Source organism: Hemiscyllium ocellatum, chromosome 14 (genome assembly GCF_020745735.1).
Source record: "Hemiscyllium ocellatum isolate sHemOce1 chromosome 14, sHemOce1.pat.X.cur, whole genome shotgun sequence".
NCBI classification, from domain to species: domain Eukaryota; kingdom Metazoa; phylum Chordata; class Chondrichthyes; order Orectolobiformes; family Hemiscylliidae; genus Hemiscyllium; species Hemiscyllium ocellatum.
The window spans coordinates 29,174,020-29,190,753 of NC_083414.1; the positions used below are offsets into that span (position 1 = coordinate 29,174,020).

At 42.0% G+C, this 16,734-nt stretch overlaps 1 protein-coding gene across 2 annotated transcripts in view; it reads left to right on the plus strand.

Moving 5' to 3' along the window:
• Nucleotides 1-2,315: 2,315 nt before the first annotated feature.
• The window catches only part of fbxw12 (F-box and WD repeat domain containing 12), a 29,553-nt gene continuing 15,134 nt past the window's right edge, over nucleotides 2,316-16,734 (plus strand). For both annotated transcript variants that reach the window (XM_060835156.1, XM_060835157.1), the window contains exons 1-3: nucleotides 2,316-2,452; nucleotides 4,439-4,476; nucleotides 13,859-14,022. In XM_060835156.1, coding sequence (XP_060691139.1) covers nucleotides 2,351-2,452; nucleotides 4,439-4,476; nucleotides 13,859-14,022 — 304 coding nt within the window. In that variant the 5' untranslated portion in view covers nucleotides 2,316-2,350. The remainder of the gene's footprint in view (nucleotides 2,453-4,438; nucleotides 4,477-13,858; nucleotides 14,023-16,734) is intronic.

Sequence of the window (16,734 nt, forward strand, 5' to 3'; positions counted from 1 at the left end):
GTGGACAGGCTTTTGGGGAGGCAGGAAATGAGAGCCATAGAATTCTTAGTCTCTGACCTGCTCTTATAATCATACTATTATATGGCTGCTCCAGTTCAGCTTCTGTTCGAAGATAGCCCTCAGAATGTTGACAGTGGTAGAGTCAGCAATGGTGATGCCATTAACTGTCAAGACATGATGCTTAGATTCTCTATTGTTGGACAATCAATGCCTGACACATTGCAGCAATGAAACTTTTTTGGACGTCACATAAATAGCCTACGTTTACACCTGTTTTAGTAAACAATGACTCAGCAAAAGTTGCCAACTCCTTTCTTTGGCACATTGTGGAACAAATCATTGTGTTGAAATATGAACATTTTTATGAAGCAAAACATTGTAATTTTATTAGTTCCTCCAACATTTGTATCCAGCAGTTTTCAGAAGATTTAATTATTTGACAAAGATCATTAAACTTTATAAAATACCTTATTTAATTTGATAATTTTACTGGTTACAGAACCATGTGAAATCACAGTTAAAGTACAGTAGCATTACCAGATGCATTTGAGATCACAGGTTATACTGGCTGATAAAGTTTTCATTCTTTTCAAATAACACTTGCACCTTCCTCTACATTATTCATTTTCATGACACTCTGATCAATTACAAATACACTACAGTTTTGTACAAATTTAATTGTGTACATAATTGGCATAAGTTGAAATCCACATTTTAAGTTTTGCAGTTGCAGCCTTACGCAGGGTATTTTCCACTAGTTCCAGGTGGTACTACTGAAATAACAGCTTAATTAAAACCAACTGAAACCAGATCCTTGTTAACTGGGCCTTTTTTGTTAGTTGCATATAAAACCAGCCGACTTAGTGCAACTTAGCTCTTGAGTGCTGGACTTAATGACTCAGAGAGTTATCAAAGGAAGGGAAAATAAAAGTTCTATTGCTGTTGCCCAAACCTTTTCAGCTTCCATAGATTGATGCATGCTCTGCACTGAGTGAAGAAGTTGGTTAATTGGTGGGTATCTGGTAAGTGATTAAAGTTAATTCTATTCCTAAGGCTTGAAATAGTATAGCAGCTGATGGTAAGGTTAATGAAATATGCAAAAACATCACTAACTACAAAGTTGAATAAAATAATTACATAATTCCTTAGAATACATTAAAGATGGCAGGACAACGAGTGAGTCACAGTTGTAGCATTTGGGATTTCCTCGATACCAATTTGTTCCAAAGTCTATGGCACATAGCTGAAATTTGCTCAGCTTTGGCCAAGAGGTTATGAGTTGCAGACTGAATTCCAAACACTGTTATTCACCAGGAAGGGGTAAAGCTGCCTGGACTCTTTGTACAGGGAGGCAGTCACATCCCTGACCCTCTGATTTGGTCAGTGTTCCACAACAGGAGAGTGTGGGTGTAAGCGAGGCAGGTTAGAGGTTCTGAGAACAAGAGGAATCGTAGCTTTTGTAATAGTCTAACAGGTTTGGAATTCTGTCGGTTTGTCTGGAAGAGTACCAGGGTTACAGGACAATCAGACTCCTCAGAGAAACAAAACTGAGTAAATTGACAAGCCCTGGTCCTAATGGACATTCTATTCTCGGCGATCTTCAACAAAGTAGCTAATGAGATAATTGATGCATTGGTTTTAATTTGATTCCAGGAAGGTATCATTAGGTTGAAAGATATGGAATGGAGTGATTTTTTTTCTCTTTGAGGGCAGGAAGATTTAGGCCAATCAACTTAACTTCTGTCAGAGGGGAAAATATACGCTCAATTATAATAAAAAACTGAAAGAACTGCGGATGCTGCAAATCAGAAATAAAAACAAAGGGTCACTCGACACTAAACGTTAACTCTGATTTCTCTCCACTGATATTGCCAGATCTGATGAGCTTTTCCAACAATTTCTGGCTTTTTTTATAAGCACAATTATAAGTACGCTCCAGTTTAATGAGGACAGAGCTTGAACTAAGAAATAGTTCGGTTTCACATCTAATCTCAAAGACCCAGCGACTCCTCCAATGTCACACTGCCTCAGTATTGTATCGGATTATCAACTTAGATTCCGTGCTGAAAGTATTGCGGAGTTCGATGTTGAATGTACCTCCCTGACGGGTAACTCGCAACTAAAAACTGAGCTAAAGCTGCCTCATAGTCCCCACCCATTGCATGTGTCGAATTGGCTTTGGTATATTTGCAGCTTTGATTCAAATAACTGATCTTTGACTCCAAATCTCGGGTTTGTTCTATATTTGTGCCTTTTAGGATGCCATAGTGGGAGGGGAGAGCCCGGAAGCCGTCTATCTTTGGCAGTGTGTCAAGAGGCGGCTCCTGTGTGCTCTGGAGATCTGGCTGCTATGGAGGGTGACCCAGAACCTGTCCTCACACGGGACTGTTTAATCTACATCTTCAGTTACCTGGAGGCTGATGATTTGAGACGGGTTTCTCAAGTGAACGAGGTAAAGAACTGGCCGAGGGGAGTGGTCCCAAACACTTAGCAGAGAGGGCGGGGAATTGCGGAACTGAGTCCTGAGCAATCTCGGACCTGTTCACAACTCCACACACTCAGCGACACCCTCTCAGCCAACACCGACACTGGGAAACACAAGGGGTATTGGATCTGAGAGTCGTTATTACTTCATCCCATCCCTTTAGCAGCATCCAGAAATGTTGCAACCTGATTTATTCTGTTTATTTTTCCTTCGGGGTGTACAACATTACCTCGGGCGAGTAAATGAGCCTTGTCAAATCTGAAGTTAGGAATCTCTTAAGAATTTCTAGGCTATGGATGGGAGACTGTTTCACGGAGAGGTGCTGTATAGATGAAAATGAAATATTTGTAAAGGGAGTTGAAGAGCTCTTGGATCGTTTACAGGATAAGCTGCTCAATTTAAAGAGAAACTAGGCAAAAGTGAGGACTATAGATGCTGGAAATCAGAGTCTAGATTAGAGTGGTGCTGGAAAAGCACAGCAGGTCAGGCTGCAACCAAAGAGCAGACAATTGTCTAATCTAGACAATTTAAAGAGAAAGGAGGAAGTGAGGACTGCAGATGCTGGAGATCAGAGCTGAAAATGTGTTGCTGGAAAAGCGCAGCAGGTCAGGCAGCATCCAAGGAACAGGAAATTCGACGTTTCGGGCATAAGCCCTTCATCAATTTAAAGAGAAACCCCAGCTTAAAGCTTGAGAAATCGTGACTACACCGTGGGCGGCACGGTGGCACAGTGGTTAGCACTGCTGCCTCACAGCGCCAGAGACCCGGGTTCAATTCCCGACTCAGGCGACTGACTGTGTGGAGTTTGCACGTTCTCCCCGTGTCTGCGTGGGTTTCCTCCGGGTGCTCTGGTTTCCTCCCACAGTCCAAAGATGTGCGGGTCAGGTGAATTGGCCATGCTAAATTGCCCGTAGTGTTAGGTAAGGGGTAATGCTGGGGTATGGGTGGGTTTCGCTTCGGCGGGTCGGTGTGGACTTGTTGGGCCGAAGGGCCTGTTTCCACACTGTAAGTCTAATCTAATATATCAACTCATTTAAACATTTTTTTAATCAAAAATCTGGAATTTCATCTGGAATTTTACACATGAAATTGGAAAGAAGCTCTAACAGAACAAGTTCAATCTGGATCAGAAAGGTGATCTGGCCTGCAGCGTTATGGATACCAAAGATGCTCTTATTCTGTCCTGCTAAGCAAAGTCTCATGCAATCTCTCTGTAACGGAGATGGTGATGCATTAATCCTACTTCTATTGCTTGGCCATCATATCTGACTTAGTTGATCTGAAGTGACTCTGAACACAAAGTTAAATTCTTACCCTTGTGTTTAGATCTACCTGTACAGTCCCAATACATCTCACTGATCTCCTCCAGCCCAACCTGCAACAATGATCTTACAGTGATTTAGCAACAATGGCAGGATTGATATATCAGAGTTAGGGGGTTTCATAAGCAGCTAATCGAACTGTAAACCACTGTGATTGAAGGATTCTCAGTCACCAAAATAAAATCGACATTGGACTGAGCTATTATTATACTGGAATGGCACAGTGGCTCAGTGATTACCACTGCTGCCTCGCAGCGCCAGGGACCTGGGTTCGATTCCAGCCTCAGGTGACTGTGTGGAGTTTGCACATTCTCCCTGTGTCTGCATGGGTTTCCTCCCACGGTCCAAAGGTCAGGTGAATGGCCATGCTAAATTGCCCATAGTGATAGGTGCATTCGTAGGGAGTAGGGGTGGGTCTGGGTGGGTTGGAAAGTTTGATGTGGACTTGTTGGGCTGAAGGGCTGTTTCCACACTGTAAGGAATCTAATCTAATCACACTGACTTAAAATATCTACATTTTGGTCTGGAAGCCGTAAACTTTCCAAGCTGTCAAGACACCATAACCTAACAGATTTTCTCCTTCAAGTTCAAACCTGACTGAGAATAAACATTGATATCTTGTGATTTACAGGCTTGGAATGATGCTGCCGAAACACCCTGGCTGTGGAGGTGAGATGAGTCCATTGCTGACGCATGCATGCTGTATTGTGCCCAATAAAAAAAAATTGCATTTATGTAAAACCATTCATGATCCCAGGAAATTCCAAAGCAATAGTGAATAAGGTGAAGTCATGGTAGTGCAGGAAATATGGTGAAACAAACCACAATGTAATATTACTTTGTGTTGATAAGGGCAGAAGTCACACAGCACCAGATTATAGTCCAACAGGTTTATTTGCAATCACTAGCTTTCAAAGTGCTGCCCCTTCAAATGTTGATGGTTGATGAATAATTATTGGTCAGGAGGACTGTTCTTTGAAATGGTGCGATAGGATATTGTACATCGACCCGAGAGGTTAGATAAGGCCGTAGTCTTTTTGCCAGTCCATTCCATCTCTGAGCACAAGTTGACTGCTTCTTCCATCAACAACATCCTCACTAAACCCCTTGTCATCCAGCACCCATCATGTTGCCAATGTCAGCTAATATTGCAAATGATTCTTCCTTGTCATGCACTATCTCATACACTTCCAAAAGCTTATTTTATTCACTTCACAGGATGTGGGCATCTTTGGCTAGGTCAGCATTTATTGCCCAGAGGACAGTTAAGTCAATCACATTGCTGTAGGTCTGGAGTCACATGTAGGCCAGACCAGGTAAAGATAGCAATTTTCTTCCCGAAAGGACATTAGTGAATCAAATGCTTTTTTTTTCTCAACAGTCAGCAACAATTATGGTTATCATTAGCCATGTAATTCCAGGTTTTTATTACTTGAATTCAAATTCCACCATCTGCTATGGCAGGATTCAAACATGGGCTCCCAGAACATTATCGAGGTCTCGGAATTAATAGTGTAAGAATAAATACTACTTGGCCATCAACCCACCTATCATGAGTTATCATCCCCCTTGTCAAATACTATGCTTGACCTCTCTGTCCTGACAAACTGTTTTTTCCATTTCTAAGCTCTTCTCTCTCAGGTTAATAAATTGGGCTGCTGCCTATTAAGTAAAAAGTGAGGTCTGCAGATGCTGGAGATCAGAGCTGAAAATGTGTTGCTGGTTAAAGCGCAGCAGGTCAGGCAGCATCCAAGGAACAGGAAATTCGACGTTTCGGGCATAAGCCCTTCATCAGGAATGAGGAAAGTGTGTCCAGCAGGCTAAGATAAAAGGTAGGGAGGAGGGACTTGGGGGAGGGGCGATGGAGATGTGATAGGTGGAAGGAGGTCAAGGTGAGGATGATAGGCCGGAGTGGGGTGGGGGCGGAGAGGTCAGGAAGAAAATTGCAGGTTAGGAGGGCGGTGCTGAGTTCGAGGGAATCGACTGAGACAAGGTGGGGGGAGGGGAAATGAGAAACTGGAGAAATCTGAGTTCATCCCTTGTGGTTGGAGGGTTCACCTCTGGGACGCCCAGACCAACCAACCCAACCACCCCGTGGCTCAACACTTTAACTCTCCCTCCCACTCCACCAGGACATGCAGGTCCTTGGACTCCTCCATCGCCAGAACATAACAACACGATGGTTGGAGGAAGAGCGCCTCATCTTCCACCTGGGAACCCTCCAACCACAAGGGATGAACTCAGATTTCTCCAGTTTCGTCATTTCCCCTCCCCCCACCTTGTCTCAGTCGATTCCCTCGAACTCAGCACCGCCCTCCTAACCTGCAATTTTCTTCCTGACCTCTCCGCCCCCACCCCACTCCGGCCTATCACCCTCACCTTGACCTCCTTCCACCTATCACATCTCCATCGCCCCTCCAAGTCCCTCCCCCCTACCTTTTATCTTAGCCTGCTGGACACACTTTCCTCATTCCTGATGAAGGGCTTATGCCCGAAATGTCGAATTTCCTGTTCCTTGGATGCTGCCTGACCTGCTGCGCTTTAACCAGCAACACATTTTCAGCTGCTGCCTATTAAATCGTGCATATATTTCCAATCAGGTTTTTATATCTCCCATTGATGAATGCATAAGTTAAATTGACTGTGCTCATTATCTGAGCATTATCCTTCTCTGATCACTCAGCAGTCAGTCAATGACTGACCACATCACCCTTCCTCCCCACTATAACAAAAACAAAATGTTGAAGATGCTGGAAATTTTAAATTAACATAGAAGACAAAGCAAATAGATCTGGTTACATTTGTGCCTGCTTTCTCTACAGGTGCTATCAGACCTGTTGAATATTGTCACAAAGCTGGTCCCTTTTTTCAAAAAGCTGTTACTTTTCTCAAGGATACTGTGTCTTTGATTTTTTTCAGAGGGGTCATAAACTGGCCAGGCTCTGATTAGACTAGTTTGGTACAGAGATGAAAAGGATTTTGAGAGGCCTTTTGTTTATATGTAAACAGATGAGACTTCAGGCCAAAGTGATCATGTTTTGGAACTGACCTGTATAATGGAAGGGGAGTAGTCAAATCTCTAGTTCAGTCCAGAACTAGTTGGGAGTTCAGCAGTGGGCTGTGTGAACAGGCTCTCTCTCGTTCTGCTCTTCTAACTTCAACCTGTAAGCATCTGTTCCATATTTTACTGTCTTTTTTAAAGGGGTTTGCTTAGTGGGGCTGTTGTGTATTTTTGTAAAAACATAATTGAGTCTAGTTTGGATAGACTGAGTTCTGTAGGGCTTCTTTATTATGTTCTTTGTCTTTTCTTGTGTAATTTTGTGAATATATTTTTGTCTGTTTTAAAACCTGACAGTCAACCACGCTAATTTACTCTGGGTAATTTTCACTGTACACTTACTGAAACAAATTGCAAAGTCATGGTCTGGGCTGCCTGCTTAAATGATCTGGCCTAGTCCATAACAGATTGGGGGCTCTTTGCAGGATTTTACACAGCGAGTGGTAGGTGCTAGTGTCTTTATTTTGGTGTTGGTTTGGTTGGGTAGACAAAGCTTGGGATAGTAATGGGTCTTCTAGTCACCACAAGTTTCCTGGAAGTGGATGCGGTGACTTTGAAAGTTTTGCAAAAAGTGAATAAGACCAAGCTGCAGGAATCAGTGGAGACGTTGGAATTGGACCTGCCTGCTTCTGTGAGGAAAGGAGAGATAGCTCAGCAATAGCTCAGCATTTAAACTTCCTGAAGAAACCATCAGAATCTATAGAGATGGCAAAAATTAAATCGCAAATGAAGCAGCTTGAGTTAGAGGTGAGAAATAAGGAAAGGGCAGCAGAAATGAAACAGTTTGAGTTGTGGTTAAAAGCAGCAGAGAAAGAAAAAGAACAAAGGGCTTTAGCAAAAGAGGAAGAAAGAGCTTTTGAACTTCAGAAACTGACACTTAAAAAGGAAAGTCAGCTTAGAAGGCTGGAGATAAAGGCTGAAGGTAACCTTAGCGAGGAAGCAGTACGAACACATGTGGAAGAGCAGAGAGTTAAAGTGGCAAGGTTAGCAGCTGAAGTGGCTGATGATTGTGAGCTGGTCCATAAAACATGGTTTGGCTTCCAGAACCAATTTCAGTCCATGAGGGATAGAAATTCGGGCAAAGAGAAATCCTCACGTGGAAAGGGAAAGGTAGATCTCAGTGAAGATCATAATGATGATTTACCACAAGGTTAAAAAGAAACCCTTGAGGGGAACAAAGAAGTTAAAAAGCTCCAGTGTTTTCATTGTAATAAAGTGGGCCACATGAAATCAGTGGTGGGCTAGGAGAAAGCCAAATGTAGGAAAACTGGACAAGCCTGGGAGTTTTGTTGGACGAGTAACAGAGCACAAGGGATGTTAGACAACTGCCTCAGAATGTACAAGATGATCAGAGGTTGATTAAGAAGGAAGTGCCAGATATGCTTAAAAAATATACATGCAAGGGTAAAGTTTACTCACATAGGCCAGGAGTAGCAGGTAAAGAGGTTACAATATGAAGAGACAAAGGATCCTCTCAGTCTGTAATGCTGAAGGATGAGGAGATATGCGCTCCTGAGGGACTACTACCAGAAAGGTACTGGTAACAGGAATTCATGGTGAGGCAAAGTGCTCAATTATGTAAAGTGAAGATAGAGAGTCCAGAGAAGAGTGGAGAATTTGTGGTAGGAGTACTGAACAAACTCTCAGCTCCAGGAATACAATTTGTCCTTGCAAATAATCTAGCTGATTCACTGGTAGGAAGCTGCCTACTCTAGTTGAAAAGCCAGTGGAGACACAGGCAACTGAAGAAATGAAGGATGCTTATCCAGGAATTTTCCCAAATTGTGAGATCACAAAATCACAGAGGCACAATTTGAAACAGGAGAGATTAAAAGGCACAGATAAGGAAGCTGACATAACTTTATTAGAAACTTTTTTTGATCAAGTAAGTGGAACAGAGCAGGAGCAAACAGGTAAATGTGCAAGTATGTTTAGCTCTGCTAAGCTGATTGAATTACACCAGAAAGATGAGAACTTAAAATAGTTATATCAAAAGGCATATACAGAGGAGAGTGAATGCATACCTGTGTGTTATTACTTAACAAATAATGTCTTAAAGAGGAAATGGAGACCATCACACATCCAAGCAGATGAGAAATGTACAGAGATTCATCAAATTGTTTTGCCAGTAGGGTATAGAAGGAGGTGCTGCAAGTGGCGCTTAAGCTACCACTTGGAGGTCATTTAGGAGTGAGGAAAACATAGGCTAAAATACAAAGACATTTTTACTGGCCTGGATTACACAAGGATGTAGTTGAATTTTGCCAGACATGTCATACATGTCAGCTAATCGGAAAATTACAGGCTGTAATTAAACCTGCACCTCTAATACTTATTCCAGCATGTGAGGAACCTTTCACAAGAGTCTTGATTAATTGCATAGGTCCCCTACCTCAGACAAAAAGTAGGAATAAGTATTTATTAACAATAATGGATTTCCAGTATTAGCCACACCAGATTACAGTAAGCCATTCAAGGTGGCTATCAATGCCAGTGATGTGGATGTTGATGTAGTGCTCCTGCAGGAGGATGATGAGGGAATACAAAGACTCATCGGGTATTTTTCTAGAAAGTTGAACGTTCACCAACAGAAATATTCAACGGTGGAGAAAGACACTTTAAGCTTCGTGTTGGCATTACAATATTTCAGTGTTTATATTACCAGCAATGCATCTGAGACAGTCGTGTACTGATCATAACCCATTGACATTTGTGGAAATATTTAAGGACAAAAATGCCAGACTGTTTAGATGGAGCTTGTTGTTGCAGCCATTCAGTTTGACAACTGTGCATGTGGCAGGTTGCTAAAATGTGACTGCCGATGTGTTATCAAGACTCAAATGAGATACGGAGGCATTTGGTGACGGATGTGCCATGGCCTGAATTCACATGTGGTTTTGCATGTGAATAGTTAGTGTATGTGTGAGTTTTAGACTACTAACCAGTTTGTTTTTGAAGGGTTTTAAAATGGAAGCCATCTTTTGGTATTGATGGTTCTTTTTTTAAAGGGGGGAGGTGTCACAAAGCTATTCCTTTTCTCAAGGTTACTGTCGCCTTGATTTTTTTTCAGAGGGTTTGTAAACGGGCCGGGCTCTGATTAGACTAGTTTGGTATAGAGATGAAAAGGATTTTGAGAGGCCTTTTGTTTATATGTAAACAGATGAGACTTCAGCCCAAAGTGGTCATGTTTTAGAAATAACCTGTATAAAGGAAGGGGAGTGGTCAGCTCTCTAGCTGAGTAGTTCAGTCCAGAACTAGTTGGGAGTTCAACAGTGGGATGTCCCTCTTTCTGCCCTTCTAACTTCAACCTGTAAGCATCTGTTCCATTTTTTGTAAACTGTTTTAAGGGGATTTGTGGGACTGTTGTGTGTATTCAGAACAGCATAATTAAGTCTAGTATGGATAGACCGAATTCTGTAGGGGTTCTTTATTCTGTTCTTTGTCTTTTCTTGTGTAATTTTGTGAACAAATTTTTGTCTTGTTTGAAACCCTGATAGTCATCCTCACTAACATACCCTGGGTAATTTTCACTATACACTTACTGAAACAAATTGCAAAGTTATGGTCTGGGTTGTCTGTTTGAGAATGATTTGAGTGGTCTGGCCTAGTCCACAAAAATATTCCAGAAATATGTATTTTCCTTCCCTATGTTGTCTGGTTTAGAGACACTGTGCTGATTTACCTCCATTCTTAATTTTTTTAATCATAATTTGACAATATCCAGCAATGACTTTTGTTTGTACCTCACACTTTGGCTCAAGTCTCTTTAGAATATGACATAACCTCTTACTTTGGTTTGCTATCCTTTCTTTCCTTTTCATACTGGCACTTTTCAGCACATTCATATAGATCAAAGGCTCTGATTTAAAAGCAAGTTTCTGCTCTGCTGCTCTCTTGTCTCCCTGGGAACATCATAGAGGTTATCATATTTGAGATCCCTACCCACTTCCAGTTGTGGTTGCTGGATAATCATCAGAAGCAGGAACCCTTATAGTTTTTGCCTTCATTAATAGGAAGGTAGCTAACCTAGAAGTTAGCAGAGCAAACCTTGAAAAATTCTGTTCAGTGCAGTTCCACTCATTACTATTTTGTTTAGATTTAAGTGTGGTGTGGAGTTTTATTTACATTAAGATATAAATATTATAAATTTTTACTTGTGTGGAATGGAGTGAATCAATGTATTTGAGTGATGTAGGTGAAGTAGACATCTGAGGTTTGGGACAACAATGCATTCATACCTTTAAATTGTCTCATCCTCTTGAAGTTCATTTTTTGCAGCATGAACATACTTGGTCTTGTTGCCCTTGAGAAAATGGTGGTGCACTTTCCTCTGAAACAACTGTAGCTAAGGTGTACCTACAATGCTTTCAGGGAGAAAAGTCTATACATTTTGACCCATAATGAGAAAGCAATTATATGCATCCAAATCCAGAAAGAGTGCAACTTGCTGTCATGGTGTTCCAGTGCAGATTGTCCTTCTCCACTAGGGTGGTATTGATTGCAAGTTTGCAAAGTTTTGCAGAAGAAGCCTTAATGAATTGCTGCTGTGTATTCTATAGGTAGTATACACTGAAGCCATTGTTTGTCAGTGTTGGATGTTGTGACTTGTAGATGAAGTACTAATTATGTAGACTGCTTTTTTACCTCCGTATTGTTGTTGTTGTACCCACCCAGGCAGTGGAGAATATCCCTACGGTCCACTGACAAGTGGAAAATCATTGTGGAATAATGAAATATTCAGCCTCTAACTTGCTCAGGTAGCTAGTGTTTATGTAGCTACTGCAGTACTTACGGGCTTGGTGATGGTTCAGAAACATATGTGCTATCCTTGGGTCAAAGTTGACACCTTTTGAGCGAGGGGAGGAACAGAAATCACCGGGCCCTGGTGCTGTCCCTAATCCTGACTGCCATACCAGAGCCAAGCTCAGTGGGTCTCCTGACTCATAGTTGTTGGACCCTAAGGAACCTACTATCCCAGTTAAAAATCACACAACACCAGGTTATAGTCCAACAGGTTTAATTGGAAGCACTAGCTTTCAGAGCGCTGCTCTTTCATCAGGTAGTTGTGGAGTACACAATTGTAAGACACAGAATTAATAGCAAAAGTTTACAGTGCGATATAACTGAAATTATACATTGAAAAATACCTTGATTGTTTGTTAAGTCTCTCATCTGTTAGAATGACCATGTTAGTTTCACTTCTTTCATATGTAAATCACAAAACATTTTTTAAAAGTTACATTCTCAGGTTACATTGTACTTTGCTCAAAAACTGCACAAATCCATGTAAGATTCTGTTAATTCATTTTTTTAGATTAGAGTCAGTCTAAGCTGCAAATGTGTTGCTGGTCAAAGCACAGCAGGTTAGGCAGCATCTCAGGAATAGAGAATTCGACGTTTCGAGCATAAGCCCTTCATCTTATGCTCGAAACGTCGAATTCTCTATTCCTGAGATGCTGCCTAACCTGCTGTGCTTTGACCAGCAACACATTTGCAGCTGTGATCCCCAGCATCTGCAGACCTCATTTTTTACTAGAGTCAGTCTAAACACTATAGCACAGACAGCAGCACACAGGGGGCTAACACCTTCAGCACATTAACAATTGGTGACAGCCCAGATAAAGTTAACCTGAGAATGTAACTTTTAAAAAAGGTTGTGTGATTTACATATGAACAAAGTGAAACTAACATGGTCATTCTAACAGATGAGAGACTTAACAAACAATCAAGGTATTTTTCAATGTATAATTTCAGTTATATTGCACTGTAAACTTTTGCTATTAATTCTGTGTCTTACAATTGTGTACTCCACAACCACTTGATGAAGGAGCAGTGTTCTGAGAGCTAGTGCTTCCAATTAAACCTGTTGGACTATAACCTGGTGTTGTGTGATTTTTAACTTTGTACACCCCAGTCCAACACCGGCATCTCCAAATCATGGCGACCTATCCCAGGCCCCTCTTATAGGTAAAGCATGCCATTACAGTCTCCCATTCCCTGTATTTTGCAAAGTGAATGGAAATCATGTTTAGATATTACCAGGGAATAAACTATCATCCTTTATGGGGCAGCACTTAAAGTACAATGTCATCCTATAGCTTTACTTTTTGAAATTTTAAAATATCCTGAGAGGGACAAATTTTAGGTGATCCAAGGTGGAGAATAAAATTGTGGCTGTAAAGAGCTGCTCCTTTTTTTTTAGGTATTTTCAGTGTTGGAGCTGATTTCCTTGAATTCTAGGTACAGTAATCACTGTTTTATAAGCTGTTGCATTATTTTGGAACTTTGAGGTGGAGGAGCAGGCAATCAAAACAATGGCACTTTAAGAAGGATGAAGAGAGTGGCAAAGGTAGTGACCAAGTGGGAAGTGAAACAAGTGAAAAGGGATCTAAGGAGCAACTTTTTCACGCAGAAGGTGGTACATATATGGAATGAGTTGCCGGAGGCAGTGGTTGAGGCTGGTTGAGAATTACAACATTTTAAAAGGCAATCAATTAGGAAGGGTTTACAGGGATATGGGTCAACTGCTGGCAAATGGGATTAGATTTATTTGGGATATCTGGTCGGCATGGACAAGTTGGAACACAGGGTCTGATCCATGCTGTACCTTTCTGATTTTTAATGATTCAGCTGTACCAAATGTTTGACACATATATATATATGTGGGCGGCACGGTGGCACAGTGGTTAGCACTGCTGCCTCACAGCGCCTGAGACCCGGGTTCAATTCCTGACTCAGGCGACTGTGTGGAGTTTGCACGTTCTCCCAGTGTCTGCGTGGGTTTCCTCCGGGTGCTCCGGTTTCCTCCCACAGTCACAAAGATGTGCGGGTCAGGTGAATTGGCCATGCTAAATTGCCCATAGTGTTAGGTAAGGGGTAAATGTAGGGGTATGGGTGGGATGCGCTTCGGCGGGTCGGTGTGGACTTGTTGGGCCGAAGGGCCTGTTTCCACACTGTAAGTAATCTAATCTAATATGCTGTTTGGATTTACAGAAGGTTATGCTTGGAGCGCTGGATTTTCTGCAATATCTCCAATGTGGATAGTGAAGTAAACTCCTGGAAAAAGTATTATTTACATCGTTCCAAAACAGAGCAGCACATGGCATCAGGGCGTAGCACTGCTGACTATAACTGCACAACTTTCAGGGGTCACAGTGGTAAGTTGAATACTCTGTTTGATTTTGTTGCAGTAAGGATAGTTCTTGGATCAATTTTATTCCTTTTTTAGAAATAATACCATTTGCAGTCAGACATACAGCCAGTGGAGGGAACAAATAGAATGATCGAAACGTGATTCCAACTGTCCTCGCTGAAAATAAGCATCTCAAAACAAAGACAAGTTGAAAATGCACGATTAGGGCTGTTTTCACACAGAGTACCTATGTGCAGTCATATTTTTGTCAACATGCCTGTACATGCAAGATTATTGCATGATGACTTAGATGAGGAAGCAAAGAGTTAAATGGCTGTATCAAATCACATAATCTTCCATAAGCATATCCCAACATGTAGGCTCATCCACCTCATTTCCCCTTTAATGCAGCAAGTTAGAGTGCAGCTCTTTGACAACATTCCCTCTCATCATACCTAACATCCATTAAATATGGGAGACAGGTTCCAAAGCCTCCCATTAGGCAGTTGTGCAGGTTTTTGGTGAGGTACATGCAACACAGGCCACAGGCCAGCTGTACTTGGTGAGCAGAAGAGATGAATAATTAGCTCCTGCCTCATGAAAATGAATAAATTCTGGGTAATCCAAGATGGAGGATGGGGAAAATTTCTGGCTGTAAGAGCTGCTTCTTTCTTTGAGGTATTTTAGGTGTTGGAGGTGATTTCCTCGAATTCCAGGAGCAGCAATTACTGTCTTATATGCTGTTGCATTGTTTTGGAACTTAGGAAAAAAAAGGCAAAACAACAGCAGTCTTAAAAGGGAGAAGAACAGACAAAGGAAGCACATGGTGAGGTCATTGCAGGAGAGAGAGACAGAGAGAAAACCTGCACAGTTACTGCCTGTGCTGTTTGAATTCATGTATCGCTGGACATCGGAGTACATCTGGGAAAATGAATAAACAGTGAAATTTACAATTGATCTTTGAGGAAATGTTGGGCGAAGTTCACAGCACAGAATCAGATAACTTAATCGTTGTTTTTAAGTGTAGCCTACAGAGAATCTGCAGTAGTGAGTAGAGGGGTTCTTTCTTGATTATATGTTTTTGGAGATATGTCTCCTGGTAAACTTAAAATATAAACCATAACTATTAATTTAACCTGGGGCGTTGTTTGTACAGGAATAAGACGGTGTTATTTTCTGGGTCTATAGATCGTGAAGGAGCAAAAATAATGGCCTTTAATAGAGTGATATGTACTTCTTGTCAGATGTGGGAGTTTAAAGAGAGTTTAAGGGTTACTGCGGATTATAGATCAGTTGGAGAGACAGTTAGAAGCAATGAGGAATTTGCAGCAGCAGTAGTACGTGATGGATGGCAGTTATAGGAAGAGGGGAAAGTCTCAGATACAATCACATGGATGGGTTAACTTCAGGAAAGGTGAGAGAGGTAGGCAGGAGTCTTTTGTGGATATACTCATTTCAAACAGGTATGCTGTTTTGGAAAATGTAGGTGGTGATGGATTCTCAGGGGAACATAGCATGAACAGCCAAGTTTCTGGTATTGAGACTGGCTCTAATGCAACGAGGGCTACATCGGTTTCCAAGAGATCAATTGTGTTAGGGGATTCTCTTGTCCGAGGTACAGACAGACGTTTCTGTGGCCAGCACCGAGAAAACAAAATGGTATGTTGTTTCCCTGGTGCCAGGACCAAGGATGTCTCCGAGGGTGCAGAATGTTCTCACAGGGGAGAGGGGCCAGCAAGAGTTCATTGTCCACATTGGAATCAACAACATTGGAAGGGAAAAGGTTGAGACTCTGAAGGGAGATTACATAGAGCTAGGCAGAAATTTAAAAATGAGATCCTCAAGAGTAGTAATATCTGGATTACTCCCAGTGCTATGAGTTAGTGTGGGTAGGAATAGGAGGATAGAGCAGATGAATGCATGGCTGAGGAGCTGGTGTAATGGAGAAGGATTCACATTTTTGGATCATTGGAATCTCTCTTGGGGTAGAAGTGACCTGTACAAGAAGGATGGATTGCACCTAAATTGGAAGGGACTAATATACTGGCAGGGAAATTTGCTAGAGGTGCTCGGGAGGATTTTTTTAAAAATTAGATTAAATTACTTACATCGTGGAAACAGGCCCTTCGGCCCAACAAGTCCACACTGACCCACTGAAGCACAACCCACCCAGACCCATTCCCCTACATTTAACCCTTCACCTAACACTACAGACAATTTAACATGGCCTAACCTGCACATTTTTGGATTATGGGAGGAAACCGGGGCACCCAGAGGAAACACATGCAGACACAGGGAGAATAGATGCTGGACAGACAGACAGGTGCCACCCACTAGTAAGGTAGGGGGGTGGGACCCAGGGAGATAGTAAGGAAAGAGATCAATCTGAGACTGGTACAGTTGAGAACAGAAGCGAGCCAAACAGTCAGGCAGGCAGGGACAAGGTAGGACTAATCAATTAAACAGCATTTATTTCAATGTAAGGGGCCTAACAGGGAAGGCAGATGAACTTAGGGCATGGTAAGGAACATTGGACTGGGATATCATAGCAATTACAGAAACGTGGCTCAGGGATGGGCAGGACTGGCAGCTTAATGTTCCAGGGTACAAATGCTACAGGAAGCATAGAAAGAGAGGCAAGAGAGGAGGGGGAGTGATGTTTTGATAAGGGGTAGCATTACAGCTGTGCTGAGGGAGGATATTCCCGGAAATACATCCAGTGAAGTTATTTGGGTGG